This window comes from Camelus dromedarius, chromosome 23 (genome assembly GCF_036321535.1).
Source record: "Camelus dromedarius isolate mCamDro1 chromosome 23, mCamDro1.pat, whole genome shotgun sequence".
NCBI lineage: Eukaryota > Metazoa > Chordata > Mammalia > Artiodactyla > Camelidae > Camelus > Camelus dromedarius.
The window spans coordinates 2567727-2595443 of NC_087458.1; the positions used below are offsets into that span (position 1 = coordinate 2567727).

Sequence of the window (27717 nt, forward strand, 5' to 3'; positions counted from 1 at the left end):
TGGCATCCTTTAGAAATTTTGCCAAATTAAAAGGTAGTCATCAGCTTGCATTTCTTTATTTGAAGCGAAGTTGTTTATCCTATGCATCTGGTTTCTTCTTTTTTTCTTGTTTTTCTTTTTTTTTTTAAATTGAAGTACAGTCGGTTGACAGCGTTGTGTCAGTTTCTGGTGCGCAGCACAACGCTTCCGTCGTGCGTGTCGGTCGATCGCTTCTTGAAGCACTTTTTCCCTTTGGCTCTGGGACAGTTCTTTCTCCTGCTTTTCTATCTGCCTCACGTCTGCTCCTCGCCGCCTCCTTTGTTGCTTCCCTTTCGTCTCGTGGATGTCTGCAGCTCCCTGGAAGCACTGCTCTAGCCACACTTGACACATTTTGATATGTAGTGTGTTCATTTTCATCCAAACGGTTTTTTTTTTTTTTTTTTCATTTCACTCTGACTGGCAGCCTTTGGGCCAGCTCCAGGCCTTCGGTGGCTGCAGGGGTCTGGCACTGAGGCTCAGCATGGAGGGTTTGCGGCGGCCATTTCAAGGGGGTCCCAGCCAAGTAGCTCTATGAAGCATTTTCAAGTGTCCTAGACTCTTAACTAGGTGCCAGTCAAGACTTTTTTTATTTAAGGGAGGGGGCACTGGGAACATGTGGATTTTAAAAGAAGCCCCCCGGGTTATTCTGCCACTGCCCCCTTAAGAATTACTTGTTTATACATCCAAGCCTGTTTCTTCATTTGTCTCCTAGATTGGGAGCCTCAAGACTTCAGTTTGGGACTGTTTGGTCTTTAGCACTTCCCTGTGCCTCAGTTTCCTAAAGTGTGGCTCTGACCCCTGGGTAGACATTAGGCACGCTGGGTGTGCAGGCTCTGTGACTGGTGTTAGGCAGCTCTGAAATACCATGCAGACAAGTAACTAGAAAACGCTTCAGAGGTGTGCGACTCGGGCCCGTGACCAGTGAGGGCGCTTGGCCTCTGTAGCCTGGCCAGCGGCGTCTCCGGTCAGGGCCTGCCCGGCTCGGGGCCCGTTACTGGGAGGGATTCTTTCTTTTCCAGGTGTAGAACCAGAGCCTTTTGAAATTGGAGACCACCTGATCGAGGCCAGCGGGAAGCTTCACCTCCTGGATAAGCTGCTGGCGTTCCTGTATTCTAAGTAGGTGGGAGGTTCGTGTCTTCTGCTCTGAGCTGGTGACTTTAAAAACCAGAGTCATGAGCAACTCACTGATTTCTTGAAACTTATCCCCGTTTTCCTTTTTTCAAGACCCTGATTCAGGTTCTGCCTTCTTTGCAACTGCACTCACCCCCCAATTCCACTCTGTCCCACGCCATCCCCTCCATAATCATCCTTCCCTTCTCTGAATTCCTTCAGCCCTTAGGCTCCCAGTCCAGCACTTGGCAGTGCACTGCCTTATCTGCTATCTGGTTGATTACTGTGTGTTAACCATGTCACTCCGGTTGTTTGGTTCCACAAGGACAGAGATAACAGAAAGCATTTCTTTTTTGCCTGCTGGTACCTTGTGTGGAATTGGCATATAGTAAGTACTTAGTCAGTATGCACGTTTGTTAACTTGTGGGGTTTAGTTTGAACCCAGGAAGAACGTGGGGGGCTCTTTGCCCGAGACATGAGTTGGGCATCAGAAGACCAAGTCACTTCTGGAGCCACTGATGTTTAGTGCCTGGTGTCCAACCTGTATCTAATCCTCCTGGTCCCCAGAGGGACAGAGCAGTCTAGAAGAACCCCAGTTTCCCAAGGATTTCAAAGTTGCCCCTTAGGAACAGTTGTGCCAAGTAGGCCTAAACCAACTAAAATCGCCCAGTGCTAGGAATGTGCGAGACAAATAACTGCATGTCTCACTGTAGTTCATTGGCTATGGTGTTTCTACTCCAAGTTTGCTACAGTTGGAGGACCTATAAGTATCTTCTCTCCAACCTTTTCATTTCACAAGTGATGAAACAGGCCCAGAGAGGTTGTGTGACTTGTCTAAGGTCACACAGCCAGCAAATGACAGAGATGGGATTAGAATTAAGGTCCTCAACTTTAAGTTCAGTGCCCTTTCCACCTGTTGGGCCTAGAGTCTTAAAAGAGTTTTTCATAATTGTTCCTCTTATACCCATTGCAAACTCAGGTTAAATCAGCGTTCCTAATGAGAGTGTTGTTTTGACTGTGCCATAATTCTTTGTGCAAACTTAAAATTACAGCTGACAGCATGGGACTCTAGGCTTGACCTTATTCTTGACGTGGTCCATTTTGCCTCCTCCTTTCCTCTCTCCTCTCCCCATACAGAGGTTTTCTCATGTGTTATGTGGGATATGAGATGCCCCCTGCCCCTTGCTTCTCTGAAGTGACGCTTCTGGAATTTTCAGCCAATCCTGCTGTAGATGAGAGGGTAGTGATTTCACCTCCACGTGGAGATGAGCCGTCGATGGCTGACCTCATGCTCTTCAGGCTCTCCAGTTTTTGTTTTGTTTTTCGTACTTTTGAATTTTGCATTTTACTCTTTGAATTTTTAAATGTATTTTGCTGTGAAGAGCATGTCTTTCTTTCCATTTAGTCATTGATGCCCTAGAAAGACGGGCCTTGTTGTCCCAGGGCTTCCTGTGCCCTCTGGCGCATTGACACACGCCTCTGGGAACACCCCCGCTCCAGGGTGAGAGCTGCTGCCCAGAGCCCACATGTGGGGCCATGTTCTTATGTAAAGCGTCTGGCACTTCCCAGAAAGTCTCTGTAACGAGTGTGACATTTATGTTTCTGCGTCAGGACTTCACTGCTTCACAGATGTGCGTTCTTTGGTAAGTCTCACCTGAGGGAAACCCACCTTCTGTGCTGCTGGGGTTGGCAGTTGTCCCTTTTCTTTTTTTCGCCAGGGGCCATCGAGTTTTACTTTTCTCCCAGATGACCCAGATGTTGGATATTCTCCAGGACTACATGGATTATAGAGGTGACACCCCTTGACCACTGCATCGCTCAAGACTTTTAGGCAGAATAGTCCAGATAGGTCCATGAGGAGAGATCCGGGGTGCGGGGATGTTATAGAGGAAAGCAGTGAAAGGCATTATTCAGAACCAAAGGAAGATTGAAAGTAAGGAGAGAGATGTGTGACGCAGGGTTTGACAGGAGGGTAGAGACAGGAGGGCGGAAATAAACACACAGCCCCGTCAGTGATGTGATTGAAAACGATGGATGCTGATGATGGATGTTCACTTGGCTTACTGTGATAATCATTTCATGAGGTATGTAAGTCAAACTGTTGTGCTCTACACTTTAAACTTATACAGTGCTAGCTGTCAATTATAGCTCAATAAAAACTGGGAGAAAAAATTGTGTGTACTGGAGAAAATGTGTGTTGCAAAATTTTGAGTGTTTTTGAAAATACGAGCTTTCAGTGTCCTGCAATATTCAGCTCAGCAGCTGAGGACTTGTTCAGGACCGGTAGAAAGATGAATATGGGAATCACAGAGATCCCACCTACCTACCAAGGAAAAGCAAAGGACATTTTTTTCTACATAGACAGTGGGGAATGTAAGTTATTACCTAGGGACTCTGTTTAATACGTAATAAAATTTATGTGGGATGATGGGGAAAAAGGCTGTAATATTGGTTGATCTTGAGATTAGTGGTGAAGTATCAGCTCCAGACTGTAACTATTTAAAAAATGAACTCAGAGGAGGTCTCTTAGAACCGTGTGATTCCCCCAAGCACCGCAGGGTAGCTGGTCCATTGGACGCTCGCAGGAATGCACTGGCGTGTCGAGGAGGCGTCCTCAGGTCATAGGCAGGGCTTGAGCATCTGATTTCCCTCCCCGACCGCGGGTCTGTGGTGACGGGTGGAGAACCCTGAAACTTCACTGAAAGGCAGCGCTGGGCCATCTGGCCGGGCTCATTCGCTCCCGAGTGCTGGTCTGACTTGCCTGGGAATTGGAGCTGCCCCACAGTGGGGACCAGCGTGCCTGTGCCTCCAGGCTGACTTGGGATTGTCAGCACTGAGTGTTAACCCCACAAGTGCCAATACATCAGCTCTATGTATTTTTTTCTCGTATGTGTGTAGAAAACCCAGGGGAGTTTATTATGGTGAGTTCTTTTGTAAACAGTGAAATATCCCCAGGATTTAGATTTTTCCCGTGGGATTTACTTATAATAGGGGCCTGCCTGCATCTGGAAAGGGACAAAATTAGCGTTTGGTTTTGAGCTGACAGCAGTTTATTCCACAAAGAGTACTTGAAAAGGGTTAATATTTCTCCTTTTTCTTCCTCTGTGTGAAGGCTACAGCTACGAGCGTGTGGACGGTTCTGTGAGAGGAGAAGAGAGACACCTGGCCATTAAGAACTTTGGACAGCAGCCCATTTTTATTTTTCTCCTGAGTACCAGGGCAGGTGGGCCGCAGAGACACTGACAGAAACAGACACATAAGGGACGATACTGTGCATTTACATCCTAACCATTAGTACCTTTTCCCTTACTTCTCTGAAAGGTGAGGTTATTACTGAGGACTGTAAAGAAAGGGGACTTGAGGTGGGTGTGATGTAGGTTGATCAAGGCACTGGACTTCTAGTGGGGTGCTCTTTTCTGTCCACCCTAAGCACTCATCTTATCAGAGAAGTAAGGCTGAAACCTGGGGTTGTTGGAAAGTAATTCTAACCTGCTTTGACCATTGACCTTGGATCGTCCTGAAAGCTTTCTAGAATTTGTGCAGAGTTTTAGTCACATTCAGTAGAGGCAGCTCTCCTCCCAACCATGAGTTTGGGAAATGGGATAGCAGCCTGTCTGCTTGTTGTCCTTCCTACAGGTAAAAATCTGGTTTAAAAACCATGTGATTACAATGGAATTGGCAGCTCTTTAGAATTATTCGTAACACTGTTTACATATGAAGTATCGTGTATGGCATTTGTCGTGCTTTACCCGTTACAGAATGCTTTCATTTACTCCAATAATACGAAACCCACTCTTGGAGATGAAATTTTTCTCATGTCGTGGAACAAGCAGACCTTAAATTAGTTTTGAACTCACAGAGTCTTAAGTTTTCATTATTTTATTTTATTTTTCGTAGACCTAAATCTTGATGGAATAGATGCGGGAGCTCTAAGGGGATGTGTGTCCTCTGCTATAAAGAGACCAGTGTCTTTATGAAAAGAGAGTTCAGTCGTATTTAGGAAGCATTTATTAAGTGCCTCTGACCAGAGGGTATGAAAGGAAGTGTTAGCTGTAACCCTTGAGTGTAAGGAGGGCGCTTCACCTGTGTGTGTGTCGTCTCTGCGGCACAAAGGGAGAGTCAGGCTAGTTCGGCTCCGTTCACTCAGGGTCGTAGGCTGCACCCTGGGTCTCAGCCGTTTATTCGTGTCATCTGTGGTCTTAGGGGTGCTGTTAGGAGACACTGAAAGGGGCAGCGCAGAACATCCTCACTGTTGGGAAAACAGCCCGCTGACGTGTTACTGATTTCATCGCCTTCGTTTTGAGAGAGCGGCATGGTTTGAAACATCTAAAATTAGAGCTCTGCTTTTCAGCCTACCTCCCTGGAGTACTCAGAACTAGTCAGAACAGAGTGATTTTTTTTAGGAGCCATAGCAGTCCTGGACAGGAGCCTTTCCAAACACTAACTGTCTTGTTCACTCTCTTTTTATCTGTAGATTTGCATCATTATTTATTTAATAGTTACCCTCCAACTTTGAACTATTTCTGATTGAGTCATATTGCCACCAGGTGGCAGTAATAGCACATGAATGCGTCCCAAACAAGCCCAGATACGGCTTATTTGTAAGATAGCACCCCTCGATGACGAGGAGCTGAGCTTAGATGACATTAACCCAAGAAGCAGAGATTTTATGAGTGCGCTTTAGTGACACGAGGGCCCGAGAGGGACTGTGGGGTAGAGGATAGCGCGTGGGCTCTGGAGCCAGACCACGGGGCACTGAGCCCGGCTCCTTCACCCTCAGCTGCGCACGCTCTGAAAAACCCCGTGACCTCCCTGTGCTTCCATGTCGTCATCTGTAAAACGAGGATAGTGAGAGTAACGACGCATAGGGTTGTTGGGAGGGTTAAAGGAGTTAATATATGCGACGCTTATTAGAACGGCGCCTGGCAAGGAGTGAAGCACAGCCCCGGGGTAGCTGGCCTTATGAGTAGGTGTAATTTGGCATCTCTCAGTAATCGGTCTTTATTATCTCTTTATTCCAGCTTTAATTTTATATGAAGGCTTTAATTAGAATGTTCCAGCCTGACTTGTCTTGAGATCCAGCTTGGAGTCAGCAGCCCGTCTCAAAAGTCAGTCCTTAATTCTGGCTCTTGGAACAAGCTGTTTCAGGCTTGCTTGTTTCAGCAACGAGCTGTAACGACCCTGGCAAGAGGGAGTCCGTTTTGCACTTGTTTCCACATTAATCAAAGAGAAGGCTGTAATTTGCCTTCATGGTTCTCTTAATTAATTCCCGTAGTCCAAGAAGCCTCCGGGCCCGTCCTGCAGCGCTGGAGGAAGCGCAGAGCTGTCCCGCGCAGCGTTCTTGTCCTGTGGGTGGTTTTCTTACCGTCTCCTTGATGAACTTGGAAACAGGCTCAAAGAAGCCTGAAGTCTTCTCCAGTCAGAGGGAGGCGGCCTCCCTGCTCTGCTCGCGGCGGGGGCGGGGGCGTCCCCTCTCCTCCTCCCCCTGCGCCCGGGGCCCTGCTGCCCCGCTGCCGCTTGCGGTGGACGCCGAGAGCTCTTCTTCTCACAGTGCCCGCGACAGGCCTCGCTCACGTTTAAAGCTGCTTTCCGAAAGACCACGTGTCCTCTCCCACACGCTATTCTAAACAAAACTCAATGAAGACTGTTAAACAGAAGAGATTTTAAAATGGCTTCAGGGCGCTCACTTAACACCCGCTTTTGCCGCTTACTCTTGCTCCCCTCACTCTGTTATCTTGGTCGTTAAATTTTTCCAAGTCAGGCAGTATGAGCCTGGGTTGGACTTCTGCCCCCTATGAGACTCTGTCTGCAGTTGGGGAGGGGGTGTCCGTGTGGAGGATGAAGCCAGTTCTGATGGTCTCCATTTATCAACCTGACCAGTGTAGTCTTGCATCCTGATCGTCAGGTCCCCCGCCCGTGAGCTGCAGCTGACGCTCCTTTTTGCGCTGTTTGCAGGTGGCGTCGGCATGAACTTGACGGCAGCAGATACTGTTATTTTTGTTGACAGTGATTTCAATCCTCAGAATGACCTGCAAGCAGCCGCCAGGGCTCACCGAATCGGCCAGAACAAGTGAGAGCCCTAAACGCCGGCGCGGCCCCACTGCCCTGGCTCCTCAGCGGTTCTGGGTTGGGGAGGAAGGTGAAGGACGTGGGCTGGGACGGTCGCGGATTGGGGGGCGAGGGGCCGCGAGGCGTGAGCCCAGCCCTGCTGGTGACTCCAGAGTAGTGCAGGGCTGGGCCCGTGACTGTTCCAGACTTGCTTTGTTTAAAAGAGCAAAATCAAGTTGAGAAAGGACTAGAAGGAACCTTTAGAGGTCGTTTAACTCATCCTTCCTGAGTCGAAGTCTAATTCAGCTGAAAGTGAAATTACAGGTTTATGGAACTAAGCTCAGAAGATAGGTCTTGCCCTCTGACCTGAGGGCGATTTAGATCTACCCGGGGTTTGCTGCCGCCACGGGTAAGGAATCGCAGTGACGACCCCTCATGGTCCCTCCCTTGACTCTTTTGGAAAGTTTCAGTGAGAGAGGCCAGATCTCTGACGGCCACCTCCCTTTAGTGGTGCCCCAGACACGGCATTTTGAGGCTCCTTTTGGACTTGTCGGCCTTGCGTGCCTGTGCCCGGCTTTGCAGGCCCCTTATTACAGCACATTCCTCTCCTCGGACGTCTGCACAGGTCTGTGAAGGTTATTCGGCTGGTTGGCCGAGACACTGTGGAAGAAATAGTCTGCAGGAAGGCCGCCTCCAAGCTGCAGCTCACCAGCGCGGTCATGGAAGGGGGCCGCTTCACCCTGGGAGCCCCGAGACCCTCTGCGGATGCTGACCTCCGGGTAACACACGTCGTTCTTCACTTTGGAAAGTGTCGTGATTGTAGCCAGTGCTCTCTGGGGATGAGAAGGAAGTGAAAAGAACTGGCATTAATCCGCCCCCAACGGCACATCTGTTCCCAGGCCAGAGTCCTGCTGCCGGCGCGCCTCCCGCAGGCCGCGGTGGGAGCTGCGACGAGCGGGCTCTGTCCAGACGGCAGGTCTAGAACGCGGCGGGCTTTGGGCCCCTCTGACTGCACTCCAGCCCAGGCCCTGAAGCTGGCTGGCCACGTGGCTCTGAGCAGGCGTCTCGCTTTACCTTTGCTTTTCTGAAAGCCAGGCTGCCGCGGGCCGCCTCTGAGGGCCGCTAGGAGAACGAGGTGAAATAAAGAGCGCAGTGTAACAAACAGTGATTGCTCCCATATCTCCACCTGAACCCCAGGCCCTCTGGTCAGTTCACATCACCTTCTTCATGCTCACAAGAGGGTGGACAAGACTGGGAATTCGGAATTATGCCATACATAGGAAAAGTGGGTGAAAGAATTAGAGTTAACTGCTTGAAGACAGGGACACTGGATAGGGAAGAAATGCTGGCTTGGAAGATTTTAGAGAAAGCTTTTATCTGCAAGAGGGCTTACAGACACTCTGTAGCAGCCCTGGGGTTAAAATTAGAACCCATGTGATCGTGTGTCCCAGGGCCTTCCATTCTGACCCAGGCATGAGGAGCTGGAAGCAGAGAGACCAGCTCCTGGGACATTGGAAAGACCCAGGCGTGCCGGGGGTAGCGGGTCTCTGCCAGGGCAGCAGCAGTGCGAGGGCCTGGCGTGAGCAGCGCACGGAAGACGAAGTGACAGGAGTTGGCTGTCAGAGGCGGACGGCTGGGGAGAAGGACAGTTCACAGGTGGCTGTGAGGCTGGAAGCCCAGGTGATGAGTCCGGTAGCAGTTAGGAAGGTGGAAGGTAGAACAGAGGTTTAGAAAGATAATTTAGGCTTTAGTCAACAGAGTTTGCAGTAAAAAAAACACAAAGCTACTGTTAGAGGAAAACTGAGACAAGAATTTCATCTGCAAAAGTTTGTAAGAAAGAGCAGGCTTTAAAAGGTCTCGTTTGTCAAGCAGGAAATACAACAAGTATTTAAAAGGAAAAAAGCTACACACTTACGCACAGAGCCACTGGTCTACAGTTAGTCTGGTTAAAAACAACGTCTTCTCACGTGGTTTTCATGTCCACAAAGAGCAGCGCCGGCCTTTACGCCCGGCCTTGCAAAAGACGAGGCTCCCACTGGTTTTGTCAGGGAGTTAGTAACTTGCGGGAGAGGCTGAAGGTTTCCTTTGTGTTGGGGCCAAAACGAGAAAGAGTAACCCTGGGTTCTGTGCATCTTCTTGTTTGGTTTTTGTTTAACCTCAAGGTGCAAAGTGTTTTTTTTTTCTCTTTCTGTTCTTCCTTTGGCTCCCGGCTGACGTGTGCGAGCTCACCCATGCTGGTGGCGGGGCAGGCTCGACGCTGTCTTAACGCTACCTAAGGGGCCACTACAGGTGTAAGCTGAAAGCTCAAGAGAGGGGTCGGGCAGCCTGCGGAGCTCTGAAGTGTGGTTCTCCACGCGCCTGTCCTCTGTTCAGCCTCGAGGGCGGCGAGCCCGCCTTGCGGGGTGGAGGGCATGAATGGCAGAGCCTCGGAGGCCCCCTTCTGGGTGTGCGCGGAGGAGGAGGAGGAGTTGCCAGTAAGAAGTCTGAGCTCTCCCCCGTGGGGAGGAGCTCAGGGGATTCAGTCGGTGTCCCTGTGACGCAGGCTGCTGGGCACATCCGTGCGGTCGTGCAGACATGCCTCTGTGCCATGGGCCAAATCCTGGTGGGGATGTAGGCCACTGGCTGTTGGAGGCGGGCTCTGTCGGAAGGTTCCGTTCTGGCTCTAATGGCGGATTTCTGTCTTCCCTGCCAAGACTAGACAGCTTATCTCTTTGGTGGCCGAAAACAAAGGTGACAACCCAATGCCCTCGTCTCAGAAGAAAGCAGGGTTTATTTGTCTGTAAAATAAAAAAGAATCCAACAGTAAAATAGTGACTGTGGCTTAGTAAGTCTGAGTACAGGCTCCTGACGCCCTCAAGGAGGGAAGCGGGCTTGTCACCCTGCAGGGAGGAGTTGGCAGAAGCAGAGTGAGGCAGAGCAGCTGCAGCAGCGTCTACTGACCGCCTGCTGTGTGCTGTGTATTACATGCAGTGTTTCCTTCCCGTTGTTTCCGTGAATGTAAGTTACCAGAGAACGAGGTAGGCGCTGTTTCCATTTTAAGTAATTTTCCCTGGGACGTTCAGGTTTAGGACTCCAGTCTGGGTACTCTCTAACCTCCAGGCACATCCCTTTGCCCTTAATTGCTGTAAAATATTGCTTCTGTAAAAACACGGGTAGTCCCTTGATGGCTGAGACTCATCATAAGTGAAAGCATGAATATGAGATGGACCAAAGGGAGTGTCCCATTGGGACCAGTCCTTCTCATACATAGCTGGCTTTCTTCTATTTTGGGGGCCAGCTGCTGCAGCCAGTCACCTTGTCACACGTATATCAGGGTTCAAGGTCAGTATAGCCCGGTGTGTTGCTTCGGTGAACTATCTGAATTTTTTTGCAGCTACCAGAGAATTTCCTAGTCACAAAACAGAACATCTAGAGATAACCGACCCAGTCTAAGAGGACAAGATGCAAATGAGGAGCCAAGACGTGAATGCAGCTTGGCCCAGCATCTCAGTTAGCTCATAGGGAAGCACACAGGTGAAGGTGGGACGCTAAAGCCAGGAAAGATGATCTGAACTTTTTGGGTGGTTCCTGCATCCCTAGGAAACGGACCGAGAGCACAGTAGAGAGAAGGGAAGAGAAGCGGGGCCGTGGAGGCCCAGAGCAGTGTCCAGGAGCATTAGAATTGAGAAATGGCCTTCAGGCCCGGTGATCAGGACTTGTCACTGGCCTTCGCCAGGGTGGTTTCCATAGAGCGCTGCGGCAGGAACGAAATTGCCAAAGGAAAGCAGTCAGTCAGTCAGTAGTGGAGGTAGAGTGCCCGGTGTAGCCTTCTCTTTCTGAGAAGCTTGGCAGCGGGAGTCGGGGGAGAGTAGCTAACAGGGTCTGTGACTTCTCATGTGGCTGCTGGGATGCCTGTGAGAGCGACTGTGCGAGAGGTGCTAAGATAACGCAGGAAATTATGATTATTCTTCAGGAAAGATTTCAGGTGAAAATTTTTTGGTTACTGAGAATTGCCAGAGTCAGCGTCTCTGACCGTCATTTATTACCTCTCTGGTTACCCATCATCCATCCTCGGAACAGCCCTGGTGGTGTCATCCTTCGTGGGGAGGGAAGAGACGCTGACCGTCAGGGAGGGGACGTGCCTGGTGTCCATAAGCCGCTTAGCAAATCACTGATACCCCAGGGTTTGTTTTCACAAGAGCCAACTGGACTTTTCTGTTTTCTCATTCAAGCTGAGTGAGATCCTCAAATTCGGTTTGGATAAACTGCTGTCTTCTGAGGGGAGTACCATGGATGAAATAGACCTGGAGCCTATCCTGGGAGAAACAAAAGACGGCCAGTGGCTCTCCGATGCCTTGCCGACAGAGGAGGAAGGAAGCAGAGACCAGGAGGAAGAAAGTAAGTGGGGGCGAGAGCAGAGCTGGTGGTCCTGCCACCCCCGCGGGGACGTGAGTGCGATGCGTCCCCGTGGAGAGTCCTGGTGCTGCTGCCCGGGCACCCTTCCCCTGCCTGCCCCTCGCCGTGGGCTCACTGTTTAAGACTCACGCGGTTCAGAGGTTGTCGGACTGTCCCATGCGGCTGAACTTTGAACCACGTTGATGGTAGCAGTGCTTATGGTGGTATCCGTCTCAAGGATGTAAATGCGTATTTTTCCTCCCTTGATTGCAGGTGTGTTCCCCTTTGTCTGTCCTTAGTCCTCTGTCCTTGGTGTGGAGCTGCACGTGGTGAGGCCTTCTCTGAATGGTGGAACGATTTATTTTAAACTGCAGTGAACACCGATTGAGCCTTTACTCTGTGTTCAGTCAGAAGTCTGCTTGTCACGTGCCTTGTACTAATTTTTTTTCATTTAATCTTCACCATGAGGTGAGGTGCCATTAATTTTAGTTTTTAAGTGAAGCGATACATGTAAATCATAAGATGATTTTTGTCATTTTTTTTTTGCTTTTGGTCAACATTTGTCTTTTGTCCGTTTCTATAGTACTTGAATTTCTGATTTGCAGTGTTTTTTCACTTGGTAGCTTTGTAAGGATGTCTTCTGACGTCTTAGGGTTGTTTTGAAATGACTCTGCCTGTACCAGAGATTCGGTGCGGACTCGGGCGGAAGGTCTGACTGGTCGTCTTACTTAATTCAGAAGCGCCTGTTCCACTCACGGAGAAGTGCAGCGTCTCTACAGGCTGCTGCTCTTTTGGGTGGAGGGTGGGGTTGGCGTGACTGGTGGCGGTCTGATTCTCCCGTTTCCGTGGGACCCTGATTTTCCGTCCCTTGCTTCCTTCTTTCCCTTTGCCACCAAACTGCCAAGGCATGTCCCTCCTTCTGAGGCGCCTCTCTCCCCAGAAGCAGTGCCGTCCTAAGTTGCTGGCTGCGAGTCCTTTCTAGTCCCTTCCTTTCAGTTCCTTAGTAGTCACTGCTCTGATCTGCCCGGTCTCAGACTGACCCTCGTTATTTTCCCATTTGGGGTGTGGCGTTCTTTGGGGGACAGGTCTGATCTGCAGCTGACACTGGCAGAAGCCTGCTGCCCTCTCTGCGCAGCCCCTGCCTGCCTCTCCGGGCTGGGCCCGGCAGCGGACTCGGCTGGCCTGGGCCGTTCGCGTCTCTCGCACCTGCGGGCTGAGGGTGCCATGCTCTCCGCCTCCTGGTTCCGCCGCGGCTGTGGCTTTGCTGCCGTGTGTGGGGTTCGCAGGGTGTGTGGGGAGCCCGGCCCGCAGGCGGCCGGCGTTACTCGGCAGGACGCTGCTTTGTGACCTTTCTAGTTGTTTAGTTTAAAAATGTTTTAATATTAGTATTTCTGTTTTTAAAGAGCCCTTTCTCTGCTTGCTGTTTGCCTGTATCTTGCTCTCATTGCAGGGCTGTCGCGCCCTCTCTTATCATAGCTGTTAAAAAGTATTCCGGGGGGGGGGGTATTTATTATCTTAGAAAAAAGAACTCCTCCAGCCTCTGTGTTGTCTTTTCCCTCCAGTTGCTTCTCCTTTCTAAAAACGCTGTCTCGTTTCCGCCGGAGGTTTCCCTGAAACACCTGGTGGCTCTGGCTGGCCCCTGTGCCAGCGAAACGCCAAAGCTGACGGGCAGGTGTCTGGGCTCTGGGTCCTTATTGCAGCGTCACCGGTTGGCGAGCTGCCTTCCTCACTGAAGGGGGCCTTCCCAGATGTCTGTGTCTGGAAGGAAGCCTCTTCTCTGGGCAGCTGTTTCTCCAGAGATGAATGCTTGAGATCATTCTTGGAAAAGGTTGGGTAGGAGCTTGGAATAAATCTGCTCACGCTGAGGGGGTGACGTGAGAAGGGGTTCCGGCGCTCCTGTTCCTTGGTGTGCAGGTTCTCTCAGTCCTCCCCCAACGGGTCCTCGTCCTTGTATGCTCTGCGCTTTTGGAGGGTTGAAGGGGTCCCTGTTCTCATTATCACCCTTTGACTGGGCACCTGTGTTTTGCTTCCACTGCTCTTTTAAATCTGTTATCAGCCACTTTCCATTTTCCAAAGTTATTGAACTTTTCATTCACTGTTGTCTCATATCTTTTAAAAATCCCGTCACTGGCATTTACTTCTGTTAGATGGGAGAAGAAACAGATGCATGTGGTCCTGTTTTTCAGTTGCATTTTGATCACATTAAGCGCTGAAGCTTGCACCCATTTCATCTAGATTAATTTCAGCTTGTTTGCCTAACATTTACCAGAACGAAATAAAATTTCACTGTTTTCCAAAAAGATAATTATATCGTCAGTCCAACTGCCAAAAAAAATTCTATTTTTTTTCAGGCAGCCAAGCTGCCTGAAAAATTCCCCTGTTGTATTAAAACTTGGGGTTTTGTCCTTGATCAGTGAGCGTGGGTTCACTGTGTGGCAGGCGGCTCCCCTGGCTGGAGGCAATTGAGGGTCTGAGCCCGTGGTCTCCTGCCTCCTCTCGGCTGCAGAGGGAAAACAGGGAGCGCGGTTGAAGGGATGTAACTGAGTGTGCAAGAGCGGTAATTAGAGCACACCCCGCCAGAGTGAAAGGAAAAACAGCGCTGCTGTATCTTGACCGCCAGGAATCTTTTTAAAAGCACGTCCGTGAGTCGAGAACTGCACTGTGAAGCTGCTTGTGCCGATCACGTCTGACGCCTCTTGGCGCTGTGTTTTCTTCCACTTGCTGATAGAGCGCCTCACTGAAAGCCCCCCGCTGATTTAATTAGCAGATGCCAGTTAGAACCGCAGCTGGTGGGTTTGGGTACAAGTGTGAAGCACTTGATCTCTTGGGAATGAAAATGTTTGCTTTCTTACTCTTTAGGGAAAACACACTTATCGCTGATTTTACTAATGCTGTGAAAACACGTTCTTTGGTAACACGTGTGTATTACATTAAACACGCTTGACTTTGTAATATCTGTGTCACCGCTCCCTGGTTGCCAGTCCTGGCTTGTTACGGCTTCTCTTCGTCCGGTGATTCATGATCCTGGCAGGCCATCCAGCAGCCTCTCTCAGCCGCGGTGTCCTCCCCTGTACAGTGGCGCTGGTAGAGCCCGCTCTGCTCTCCCGCAGTCACAGCAGCCAGGTGTGGTCACATAAGGGCTCGGACAGCATCAGGTGCTGTCCACATTTACCCCACCGTCATCGCTGTTGTCGCTGTCATGAGTGTCCCTGCCCGCTAGCCTTCCATCCCCCTGTACGTAGTAGTATGCCGAAAAGAGCCCCCCGGCCTTCGAGTCAGCAAATCCTGCCTTCTTCATGTATTAGCACCGAGGACTGGGGAGTCTCTCCCCCGTTGGAGCCTCAGTTCTCCCTTTCTAAGTGGGGTCGGTTGCACCAGGACTGGGGTGTTACACGAGGTCTGTAAAGACCGTCGTAAATCTAAGGGATTGTTAGATTCTTTACTTTCTCATAGATTCTCCCCGTTCCTGTTAATATTGCAGAAAAGGGATAGAGGGGTTAAAACTGTGTTTAGAATTAAAAAAATAGGCTCTTCGTTACCCGTTATTAGTGAACCTTACTGTCAGGGAGATTCATGCGGGGGAATAGTGTGGAGTGAGTGGGTGATGAGTGATGCCAGACTCCGTGGGGTGGGGGCATCCGGCAGAGACCCACGGACCATCTAGAGATGGACCGGAGGGCTTTAGCCACGCTCTCCCCTCAAAGGTGAACACGTGAGACCTGCACGTGGATCCCAAACCCGTCAGCGTCAGTGGGACTAGACATCCACTGCCTGCCTCGTGAGCTAGTCTCAGCCCGTTTAGAACACAGGCTGTTTGCTAGTTCACCCTGGTTATTGCTTTGAATCGAATTGGTCTATTTGTCTTTAGTATCTAACATGTCTCTCTCTGTGTTTTATGTCCTTAGAAAACCACATGTACTTATTTGAAGGTAAAGATTATTCTAAGGAGCCTAGTAAAGAAGACAGAAAATCGTTTGAACAACTGGTGAATCTTCAGAAAACCCTTTTGGAGAAAACCAGGCAAGAGGGCCGGTTACTCCGAAATAAAGGCCGTGTAAGAACTGTTCATTTATGGAAGAGTACATTCTTCCAAACTTTCATCCTAAGAGAGCAAAAAATGATACTGGTAGTGATTTGTTAAGAAATAAGTATGCAAGTATTTGTTGAAATGCAGGTATAATTAACTGTACCTTAGTGTAAAAGCGATGTAAAAACAGCATTAGAAACACCATCAAGGAGAGTATGTTCACCACTTAGGGCACGTGAAGGCAGCCGTCCCTTGGGGCCCCTGAAGGCATCGCTGTGTTGCACCAGCCTCCTGCGCCCTGCTGCTGACGGCCGCGACCCTGCGTTGTTAGGACGGTGGCAGTCACAGGTGGTCTGCGTGGCATCCGCAGTGGCCCGGCACTTAGTATGTGCTCAGTAAGTGCTGGTTACCGTTCAGATGATCATGATGTTGAAACATTCTTTTTAAGAAGGAATGACATAATACAGTGAGGAGGATTTCCACTAAAAATTGTTAACCCTAAAATGGCATCCTACAAGGTATGCTGTCAATTAAAAAAAAAAAAGCTATTTTCTGAAGTAGCTTATTCCCAGTGAGATGAATGAAAACGACGCACTGCTGCCCTGGCTGTGCCCGGGCTCTGGCAGAGTGCAGAGCACGGGGTCTTGGTTACCGTGCCTCCAGGACGTGTGCATGGTGGTGTCTTGCCAGCACACAAGTTGGCGTGGTTTTGTGAAATATTTAGCACGCTGCTTCCATGCAGAGTGGTTTTAGGGATGAAGGAAGCTCACGGAGGAACAGGTAGCCCCCAGCCTCCCTGCTCACGGGTCTTGTCCTTCCTCCAGGTTCTCCTCCCAGGCCTCAGCGAGGAGTCTACCGCACGTAAGCGGGTTCTGAGCCCTGAAGAGCTGGAGGACAGAAGGAAGAAAAGACAAGAAGCAGCAGCCAAGAGAAAGAGACTAACAGAGGAGAAGAGGAGGGAAAAGGAGGAAGCAGAACGTAAGAAAAGGTATGTGTGTGGCATTTGACTGTGTCGTGAATAAAGCCAAGGGCCACGGTCGGTCAGGGCAGCACCGCCGTATCGTGAGTCCCCAGCTGAGCAGCACTTCAAAATTGCAGAAGACCCCTGTGAAGCTGCTGGTTCCTACTGGTAATAGAATACTTTTTAAAGATTAAACTTTAACCTTAACAGTTAGTCTACTTAAGAGAGCAGTCCTGAGTGTCGAAGGCAGAGAAGATGCATTCAACTGAAGCCAGAAAATTTTAGGATTTCATTGTCTGACAAAGAGGAGTTTGAACAGTCCCTTTTAGTCACATGTCCTTAAGAACAGTGGCATCCGGTGGCTGCTCATTATTGACGTGTAGTCAGGAGACAGGCTCGTTGGTAAGACTTCTTGTTTACTTACAGGTAGGCAGGAAACCTCAGTCGGGGTGAGTTTCTGACTGCATTTCTACTTGGCGCTTACTGTTTGTGAACAGCAATGTGAAATGTGCTCCGAGGGACGTGGCGATAGACCCAGTTAATGTCCTTTTCTCTCTGGCCCCGTGAAGGATGGCCTGGTGGCAGTCCAACAATTACCAGTCCTTCTGCCTGCCTCCTGGGGACAGCGAACCAGAGGACCTCGAGGAAGAGGAAGATGAGAACTCTGCCCGGCTGGATTATGAAGACCCAGACTCGACCTCCATCAAGTATGTTAGCGGTGACGTCACCCACCCGCAGGCCGGGGCGGAGGATGCGGTCATCGTGCACTGCGTAGGTAGGAGACGTGGTGGGGGTCTGGGTGGGGGCCTCCATCTTTATGGTGCCAAGAACTGGGGAAGGTGAGGCAGAACCCTGACCTCAGGGTGATTAATGGGCCTGGTGCAGACTTATGTGGTCAAAAAAATGTGAATTTTACAACCAGGAGACTGGGATTTGACTCTTCTCTCTCTTGTTTACCTGGTTGAGCAGCCCAAGCTCCCTGGGCCGCAACTGCCTTATCTCTATAATGGGATAATATCTGCTCTGTTCTCTGCACAAGGTTTTTATGAGGGTGAAAGGGGGCACTATCTACAAAGCAAGTGAATCCTTTGAGCAAAAGCGGAAACTCCGAGCATGTTCTTTCCTCGTGACCTGGGTACCTCTGACTTCTCTGCAGGAGCCCTCTTTCCCTAAGTAGCCACATCAAACATTACTCATCTGTGTGTGCCTCAGCGGGGCCTCCCCTGAGCGCCAGACCCCACCCTCACCGCTCTGGTTTTCTCTCCATTTTCCTGCCTTACTTCACTCGACGACCCAGCAGCACCTGACAAATTCCGTGTGTATTTGCTTATGGCTTCACTGAACTAGAAAATAAGCTTCACGGGAGCAGGGATTTTTTTTTATCCACTGCTGTAATCCTGGTGCCTAAAACAGTGCCTGACATGTAACAGAAACAGATGTTTGTAGTATGACTGAATGAATGACTGACTCTGAATACAAGGCCCTAACCAGCCGTGTCAGTGCCGGCCTGAGCAGGGCACTCAGCCTCCCCGCGTTCCTCCTGGGAAGTGGGAGCTGTGTGCGGCTGTGCCGGCAGAGCTCCGGCCCTTCCTGCACTGCATCTGCTCCCCGTCCCGCCAGCTGTCTCCTGGGAATTGCAGGAGAACCAGAGAGTTCACGCTTTCAAAGCACTAATTCTTCCCATGCTTTCCTGTTGTGTTCACCAGGTAGATTCCAGAAAACCTTAGTTTCTCCTGCCCTTTGAAAAATCATTCTCCCTGAGTCTTTGGGGCATACCTTTGTTTTTTTTAAAGTGTGGACTGGATTTTGTCTCCTATAGAAGAAAAATTTTCTCTTTCTTCTGACAGATGACTCTGGCCGCTGGGGCCGAGGGGGTTTGTTCACAGCTCTGGAAACAAGGTCTGCCGAGCCAAGAAGAATATATGAGCTGGCCGGGAGGATGAAAGGTGAGAAACAAACCAGAGAGGAGGGTCCGGGTTGGGGGCGGGGGGGAGGACACCTAGGACAGGCTCACCTGGGTTAAAAGCACCAGGTGAAGGGGCAGAAGAGCTGGCTGGAATCTGAGTTCTGTCCTCAGTTAGCGAGGCGATGTGTGACTCTGAGGCAACCCTGTTTTCTCATTCGTAATTTGTGAACAATACTCGCTCCACCCGCCCCGTGGGACTATAATGAGGATAATGAACGTGCAGGTATTCTGATAAATGTCAGTGCCTGCGTGCACCTTAAAGGACAGGCTTGAAGATCATTTCCTTGTTTACCCAACTCACCCCATCTTCTTGAGGGACTGTCTCATGAAAATGTCAGACACCTGTGGGAGAGAAATCAGACACCACTGAAGTGCTCACGAGAGCCGGGCGCTGACAGGGGGAGGCCATGCTATGCAGGGGGCACAGGCTGGGCTGGAGCTGTCTGGGGCCGGGGGAACTTGGGAGGCCGGCACGGAGACGGGGCTGGGGTGCCTCCTGTTACGTGTGGAGATCACACAGTGGCGAGAGGAGTAAGTGATTATTGTGATTATTTCCTCCAAGCTTGAGAGGCTAAAGGATGTTGTCCAATAGAGAAGGGCCCTCCAGATTGCTTAAAGGTTGATTTTCCCTGACTTCCCTCCTCAGTTCTCTAGGGCAGAAAGGGATGTAAAGACTTAGAATGAGCACTTTTCCTGCTAAAACCGACGACTGAACAGAGGGTTTAGCGTGTGTTGACGCAATTCACCCGGATCCAGATCTTGAGTGGGCAGCTGGAAAGGAGAGACTCCAGGGGAGGCTGGAGCTAGAGGTACAGACTGAGGGGTCCCCGCTTGGATCCTCGTTTAAAACCCTGCAGGCGATAGGACGGAGAAGCGGGAGGCTGGAGAACAGAACCTGGGAACACCTCCAGTTAGGAGCAGGGGCAAGGAGAGGAGACAGAAGGAACAGTCAGAAAAATAAGGGACCTTGAGAACGTGGGGTTTCGAGGCGTAAGGGGGGGAGGGCGTCAAGAAGCGGTCCCCGGCGCCAGGTGCTGACGGGCGGACGGGCACTGGGGAGAGCCCGCTGGGTCCGCCCCGGGGGCAGTCGCACAGCCGCGGAGCCCTCTGAGGAGAGTGTAGCGGGAAACCTGGTTGCAGAGCTCAGGTGCAAGTGGTCAGCAAGGAAGCACACACGGGAGTGTGTACTTTCTTCTGAAGAAGGACTGAAATAAGGTGGAGCAGGAGAGATGAAACATAGGCTTGAATTACCATGGAGGGCTTCATGGAAGCGGTGGAAGTTTTCTTGGGCCTGGAAGGATGGGCTGAATTTAAATAGGTGGAGAGAAAGGGCAAGAGAGCCCTTAGCCGTGCCGCATTCTCTTTGGTGCCCCTGTAATCCCAGCCTCCCCAGCACGGGGCGGTCAGCGAGTGCTCCTGGAGAGCGGAGCGCGGGCCGTCAGGCTGGAGCGGAGGGTCTGGCTGGAGGGACAGAGGATGCAGGGACGGAGCTCCTGACGTTGATCTTGCCAGTGGGTTGTTTGGATATGACACCAGAAGCACAAACAACAATAGGAGAAAAACAAGTGGGGCTACATCAAACTTAAAAACGTATGTTCTACAAAAGAAACGATCAACAGAATGCAGCCTACTGCATGGGAAGTAATATTTGCAAACCACGTGTCATTAAGGGTTAATATCCAACATTTGTGAAGAACTCAGACAACTCAATAGCAAAAACAAAGTCTGATTTTCAGATGGGCGGACTTGAATAGACATCTTTCTAAAGACATCCACATGGCCAACAGGTACACGAAAAGGTGCATGACATTGCTAATCAGGGAAACGCAAATCAAAGCCACAGTGAGGTATCACCTCATGTCTGTAACAGTGGGTACCACTAAGAAGACAAGAGATCAGTATTGGGCAGGGTGTGGAGAAAAGGGAAGCCTTGTGCACTGTTGGCGGGACTGTGAACTGGTCCAAACAGCAGACAGAATAGTATGGACATTATTCAAAAAATTAAAGCTACAACTAAGATACGATTCAGCAGCTCCACTTCTGGGTATAATCTAAAGGAAATAAAAGCAGGTTATCACAGAGACATATGCATCCCCATGTTTACTGTAGCATTACCCGTAACAGCCAAGATACGGAAACCACCTGTCTGTCAGTGCGTGAGTGGATAAAGAAGATACAGGATACCCCCATGCGCGCGTGCGCGCACACACACACAAAACAGAATACTATTTAGCCGTGAAAGAAAAGGAAATCCTGCCATTTGTGTTAACATGGAGGCCTTGAGAACTTATGCTAAGTGAGATGTCAGACAGAGAAAGACAGCTACTATATGAAGTCTCTTAAACGTGGAATCTATGAAAACTGAAATCTTAAAAGCAGCAACGTGGTGGTTGCTCAGGGCTAGGGAGTGGCAGAGATACTGAACAGACTTGCAGCTGGTAGAGGAGCAAGTCTTGGAGATCTAATACTCAGTCCAGGACTACAGACAACAAAACTGTATTTTAAATGTTAAACTTTCTAAGAGACTATAGATTTGATTGTCCCACCACTAGAAGAAATGATAAATTATGTGAGGGATTGAGGCGTTAGCTAATGCTACAGTGGCAATCACAGTGCAGTGTAAATGTATCAGGGTAATTAATACATTGTACACCTTAAACTTACATAATGTTATGTGTCAGTTTTATCTCAAACAAACAAAAAAATCCCCAAAACAACAGTTGTTGGTGAGGGTATGGAAAAACTGGAACTTGATAGTGGGAATGTAGAACGGTGTAGCCATTATGGAAAACAGTGTGAAGGCTCTTCAAAAAACTAAAACTAAAATTACATACGATCCCGCGCAGGGGTCTGTACCCAAGAGAACTGAAAGCAGGGACTTGAGCAGACATTTAAATGCCCATGTTAGCATTATTCATAACAGCCGAAAGGTGGAAGCAAGCCAAGTGTCCATCAGCGGGTGAATGGTATGTACATACAGTGGAATGTTACTCAGCCTGAAAAGGAAGGAAATTCTGACACATGCGACAACACGGAAGAACCATAGCGACGTAATCTAATAAGCAAAATAAGCCAGTCACAGAAAGACTGTATACTGTGTGATTTCGCTTATCTGCGATAGCTGGAGCAGTCAAAGTCGAGAGAAAAGCAGAAGGGGGGCTGCAGGGGCTGGGGGAAGAGGGCGTGGGGGGGCTGTTTCATCCCCACAGTTTCAGTCCTGCAAGATAAAGGGTCCCGGAGATGGGTTACACAACAGGGTGAATGTGCTTAACACTACAGACCTGTGTGCTTAAGGATGGTTAAGACGGCAAATTTTACTTTTTAATTTTGGGGGGGGCAGGTAACTACCTTATTCATTCATTCATTTTAATGGGGGTACTGGGGGTTGAACCCAGGACCTCCTGCATTCTAAGCACACACTCTACCACTGAGCTATTCCCTCCCCTCTAAAATGGTAAACTTTATGAGTATTTTACTACAATTAAAAATTTTAAAAATAAATGTTTTTGAGGAAAAAACAATTCACAAGTGAAGTGAGTACCTGGCGAAGGCAGTGACCACTGGCCAGGAGAGTGAGCCAAGGAGGCTGTGGAAGAGGCAGGGCACGCACAGGAGGGGTTCAGGACAGTCCTTCCTTGGGGGTCGCATCCCGTCGTGAATGTAATGCTCTTTCTGTTGCCCCTTTTTATTTTACCTCAGACTTGAGTTTGGGAAGTGTCCTTTTATTTCCTATTGATGACAAAGAGTCAAGAAGCAAAGGGCAAGATCTGGTAAGTAAAAAAGATCACATCTTTTATCAGAGCTGAACTTTGGCTCGCGTCACCTCCCGCTGGGACCGCTCCTGCTCGCGCTGGCCTCTAGCAGCGTGTCTGTCTGCGTGGGCTGCCGCCACGAAACACGCAGACCGAGTGGCTTGAAAAACAAAGTTATTTTCCCACGGGCCTGCAGGCTGCAAGTCCAGTACTAGGACTCCAGCAGGGCCGGTTTCCTCTGGGGTCTCTCCTCGGCTTGAAGACGGTCACCTCCCTGCTGCGTCCCCACAGGGTGTTTCCTCTGTGCAGTGCAGATCTAAAGGCTCGTTCTAACTTCACCGCCTCTTAAAGGCACTTTTTTTCTCTTTTTTAATTGAAGTAAGTTACAGTGTGTCAGTCTCTGGTGTACAGCACAGTGTCCCAGTCATGCATGTACATACACATATACATATATTTGTTTTTGTATTTTTCATTAAAGGGTATTACAGGATATTGAATTCAGTTCCCTTAAAGGCACTGTCTTTAGATACAGTCACATTCTGAAGTACTGAGGGTTGGGGCTTCAATATAGGAAATTGGGGGACACAGTTCAGCCCATAACAAGCAGGTTGGGCCTTGCTTTCTTCCCACCCCCCACCCCCGTCCATCACAGCCCCGGAAGCACTGTCCCCCGTTTGCTCCCTCCGCTGGCCTAGATGGCAGGCCCCTCCTAGGTGCAAGGGCTCTTGTTTTGTCCTCTTATCCTCAGTGCCTCATGCAGTCCCAGCTTATAGGAAATGCTCCATAAACATTTACTAAATGAAGAAGAAAACATGAGTGAAAGCTCTGAAGATCTCATCACTTATCACATGAAGAAGCCTGTGGCAGGTCGTGTTTCCTGCCAGCCACAAGCAGAGGAGGTGAACCAGTGCGTACTTCTGCCAGCATCAGAATTCTCCTTTCACACCTTAAGTGTCTCCCACTCGCCTGTCACTTGGAATTCCTGTAAGATGTTTTATTTACCACACCTACCTAGTTTTCTCCAAGGCCTGAATTCATATTTAAATTTCGAGCCAAATCTTACTGACTTAGGAAAAGAAGAAATTTAGAAATCTGGCTGAAAGACAGGGGCGCTTTCTTGAGGTTGGTGGCCTCACGACTAAGAACAGAGTGGTCTCTTATTCAGTCATCTAGTCATTTCTAAAAAACGAGGAGGACACAGTGGTCGTGCCTAAGAGACTCGGAGTCCAGTGACTCAGAGAACAGCTGAGGGTGCGTGGAGCAGCGCAGCCGCTGTGCAACTGGTGACGTCCGTCCCAGGCGCTGCCCTTGCACTCGGGTTAGGACTGGGTGGGTGGTGTTGGCCATTTTGTCCTCCTGGGAGTTGTCTGAGCAGGGCTGGGGTGCCTGCTTGTCTCTGGGACCTCAGAGCTGACTGGAGCCCCAGAGCTGGGTACAAGGACCTCTAAAGCTCCCCCTGCTCCTAAGATTCTCAAGAATTCTTTCTTTCCCCTTGAGAGCATTTAGAAAGGACAGCGTGCTTTGGACTCAGGTTTTAACATATCTTTAAAAAGAGGAAGAAAAGCTTATATAAAATTACCACTAAGTAAGACTGAACAGTTACAGCGGGGCGTGGAGTCATGGATCTCGTAGGACCTGGCTGTCCAGGCAGCGCGTTCCAAAGAGAGGCCAGAAACAGGTAAACAACAGGGCCTGCTACGCAGCACAGGGAGCTGCATTCAGTTTCCTGTAATAACTATAATGGAAAGGAATCTGAGAAGTACATGTGTGTATATGTGTAACGGAACACTCTGCTGTCCACCTGAGACTAACACTGTAAACTGACTATACGTTAATAAAGAGTTAGGAAAAAGAGGTGAAGCCAAAGTCCGGGTAACCTCAGAGGGGCTGTGCCTGCCCTCCGGGGGCAGGTCCCTTAGCTGGCGGCGGAGCATCTCATGTCTCTTCACCCACTTAATGACTGCTTCTCCTAGTTGGCCTTGATTGTGGCCCAGCACCGCGACCGCGCCAATGTGCTGTCTGGCATTAAGATGGCAGCCCTGGAAGAGGGCCTGAAGAAGATATTCTTCGCAGCAAAGAAAAAGAAAGGTAATCTCTTCGTTTGTGCCCGGGAGTAGGTGAATTTCTATTTCTAAGCATATGTGAGTTTTAAAGGGAGGGGAGCGATGTCAAGACCCCATTCAGTGTACGTGGTAAAGGTAAGCCCCCACATGGGAGACCACAGAAGTAATGACTGCATCACCCTGTTTGTAAAGCCCCTTTCGTTTCTAAATCTCCTTTGTACCCGTTATCTGCCTCTACTGGGGTGTTTGTATCATGAGCACAGACGAGGAGGCAGAGGACCAGAGGTGCAGTTGGGAAATGCTGTTTATCATTGTCCCCTCTTGGAGAGTCACAGTCCACATCAGCAGACAGTTCTCTGCCAAAGACCAGAGTTACACTTTGTTTCCAAACCCAGGGCATCTCAGGGTTTGTTGAACTGCTTGATTTGTTAAAGAATTGTATCTCGACCATCAGTCATATTCTATTTCCATTATACCTGCTTATTTCCAGAGCCTGTAGATCCTCATGTTCAATAGAATTATTTAATTTTCCCTCTTACGGCCCCTCCCCAGAATATTTCTGACATTATAATTCTGCGCTCTGAGTGGGACGCTCATGGTTATACACGTTGTCCACTGGGAACTAGAGTGACTCAGAGGACATTAGTACCTTCTCTGCATAGACTGTACCCTTCAGTTTCAGATGAATGAAGACATCATGATGTGTTCTTTTTGTAACAGCAAGTGTCCATCTTCCACGCATCGGACACTCCACGAGAGACTTTAACTGGTACGGTACTGAGCGACTTATTCGGAAACACTTGGCCGCAAGAGGCATCCCAACTTACATGTATCCTTTCGTTGTCCTCATCGTGTGCTCTCGCAGCTCAAAAAGGAGGACGTCTTGTGTTTTCTGGTGTCACTGTTAACCCAAGGCCACGCCCTCTTCTGCCACGTTTTTCACTCTGCCCCTTTACAGTGGGGAAGAACTAAGATGGACTGGCTGACCTGTGTGTGTCCCGGGGCCGAGCCCGCCCACAGCGAGGCTAGAGGCGCCTGAAGAGGGGGATCTGCAGGGCAGCCGCGCTCGGCACGTGTCGGATCTTGTCACACCGCGTCTCCCCCTTCAGGCCGGCAGACCGAGGCCCGACGCTGGTAGCTTCGCTCTGTTTGCTGACAGACACGCAGCAAAACAAGTGAGCTGCTGTGTTTCTGAACCTGTTCAGTGTGTTCTTAAGGAGCAATGAGAAAATAATTTTGACCATTCAGGGTATAATCTAGTTTTGCAAGACTAGTATTTTCTTCTAATGACTCGCTTGCTGTGTGAGTTAGCATTGCTGGAACTTATACTAAGTCCAGAGTCACTAGAAGAAGCTGAATTGACCCCCAAGAGCTACGGTCAGACAGAAACTTCATCCTCTTACTTCGTTACTGAAGTTAATTCAGTCGGTGGTTTTCAGGATATTTAAATCACTGTGAACCTTAAGAGAGACGTTGTATTCTATGTGTATTCACAGCACGCGCGGTATCAGAAGCCCTCTGCACAGCAGGCCGGAGCAGCGGTCGTGGGCGCTGACAGCGTCGGAAGGGCTTCTGGTACGGAGAAAGGAGGTCCAGGCTCCTGGGCTGCTTATTTTGATCATGACTAAACCAGGGACCGCGTAGCTTTAGTGAAGTTGACTTTAAAGTGATGAAACACATATTCCTTGACCGCCCTTCTCAGATACTACTTTCCTAGAAGCAGGGCTGCCAGCCTTCATTCACAGCCCTCGTCTTCATCCTCACGACAGCTGGTGCCTTAACCGCTGGCCCAGCGTCAGGGCCAGCCCTCAGCAGCCAGCCGAGCCGTCTGCTCAGAGCTCCTGTAACAGCAGTTCACATTGGGATCAGGGCCCGGTGGCCTCTGAGATACTGTTTTCTGGAAGTTCTAACGTTGCTCTCTTTCGGTGTTGCTGCTTCGGTGCCTGTGGTACAGGGACGCACAGGTTGTGTGAGAAGGTCCTTGGGCAGCGTGCCTGGGCCCGTTTGCATAGCTATCTGCATAATAATAAAGTTCCCATCTCTAGTGGTTTCATTGCTTTCTTTCCTCTCTAGCTTTCTTCCCCTCCATCAGACTGACCTGTTTGTGGTGAAAAAGTTATGTGGATTAAGGAGAAATGAGCGGTCACAGGAGGACAGGGTGACTCCGAGAAGGAAGCACCTTCAGCCAGTTCGTGCCTTGGAAAGACAGGTCTCTGAAGGGCAGAGGCTGAGAAAAGGGATCCTGACCCAGAGAAGTGGAGCGCCACCCCTCCCCCCCCACCCTTCTCTTCATACCGCTCAGCATTCAGATCTTGGAGAGCACACAGTGGTCCAGAGGCCTGTCATATGTGACTTCAGAGAAATCAGAGGATCTCCTTTCCCCTTCCCTCCAAATTCAGTTCCGCTCCAAGAAATAAAGGGATTGTGGGAATGGCACAGAGCTGACACTGAATGTCAGATGGGAGGGCAGGGGGCTCAGAGCCCCCGGAGAAGGAGTCTTAGGGGGAGACACCACACAAGCTATGGCTTTTCATGCTTTTGTATGTGAAGTCTCAGTCTTGGCCGACTGTCCTCAACCAGCCTGATTGCTGCTTTGAGGCCCTCAACACCTGGGATGCCCAAAGGCCTCCCTCTTCCAAAGCCTCAGCCCTGGGCCTTGGATGCAGGGAACCCTGGCTACTGGAGGCCTCAGAGCTGGGACCATCACCTCCTAAGGAAGGCGGTGCCTTTAGCACCTGGGTTGTTCTATCTGCCTCTCTCCCCAGCTCCTCGGCCCTTCACGATTTAGCATCTGTGTTGAAGACCTATTAGACCCTAAATTCATGATTCCCAAGTTTGTTTTTCCTAAAATGTACTTTTATTTTCACTGCCTCCTATCTGCTACTCTTCCCTTCAGCCCTTGACACATGGTTATTATGATAACTTTAACCTCTTGACTGGCGTCATAAGTCTTAGAAGCAGAACTGGAACTCCGAAAAGGGAGAACGTAGAGGAACCTAACCTAATGCACGAGTAATTGCCATGCCTCCCAAAGCAGCCAAAGCCCATGAAGTACCAGCAGATGCAAAGAAAACCTGATTATGTGACAGCCATGGACCCTCCTGAAAAGCTGTCCTTCCTTCAGCTAGCGGAGCACAGGGGCGAGCCCTGGATGAATATCTGAGGGGCGGCAGAGCAGGAACTCACTCCCAAAGGGAGCACAGTTGGCCTTTTCAGGGGCACAGGTGTTTTTATGAAAGAGGGTGATTTTTCACCCTACACTCTGTCCCCCATGTTCCAGCCTCATGGGCCTTTGCTCTGGATGGAGGACGGGGGCCAGGCCGGTCTTCCCCTTGTAGGCTGGGCAGAACAGCACAGGAGGTCAGCAAACTCATGCAGCACCTTCTCCCTGCAACGTG

At 49.8% G+C, this 27717-nt stretch overlaps 1 protein-coding gene across 2 annotated transcripts in view; it reads left to right on the forward strand.

Annotated features, from left to right (window-relative positions):
• The window catches only part of CHD1L (chromodomain helicase DNA binding protein 1 like), a 46187-nt gene extending 19821 nt beyond the window's left edge, over nt 1–26366 (forward strand). For both annotated transcript variants that reach the window (XM_031436574.2, XM_031436579.2), the window contains 14 exons: nt 1038–1134; nt 2847–2920; nt 4241–4351; nt 7084–7198; nt 7802–7955; nt 11388–11553; nt 15456–15604; nt 16402–16565; nt 17108–17313; nt 18386–18484; nt 22204–22274; nt 24230–24344; nt 25040–25148; nt 26022–26366. In XM_031436574.2, the coding sequence (XP_031292434.1) occupies nt 1038–1134; nt 2847–2920; nt 4241–4351; nt 7084–7198; nt 7802–7955; nt 11388–11553; nt 15456–15604; nt 16402–16565; nt 17108–17313; nt 18386–18484; nt 22204–22274; nt 24230–24344; nt 25040–25148; nt 26022–26100 (1709 nt within the window). In that variant the 3' untranslated portion in view covers nt 26101–26366. The remainder of the gene's footprint in view (nt 1–1037; nt 1135–2846; nt 2921–4240; nt 4352–7083; nt 7199–7801; nt 7956–11387; nt 11554–15455; nt 15605–16401; nt 16566–17107; nt 17314–18385; nt 18485–22203; nt 22275–24229; nt 24345–25039; nt 25149–26021) is intronic.
• Nucleotides 26367–27717: the final 1351 nt, after the last annotated feature.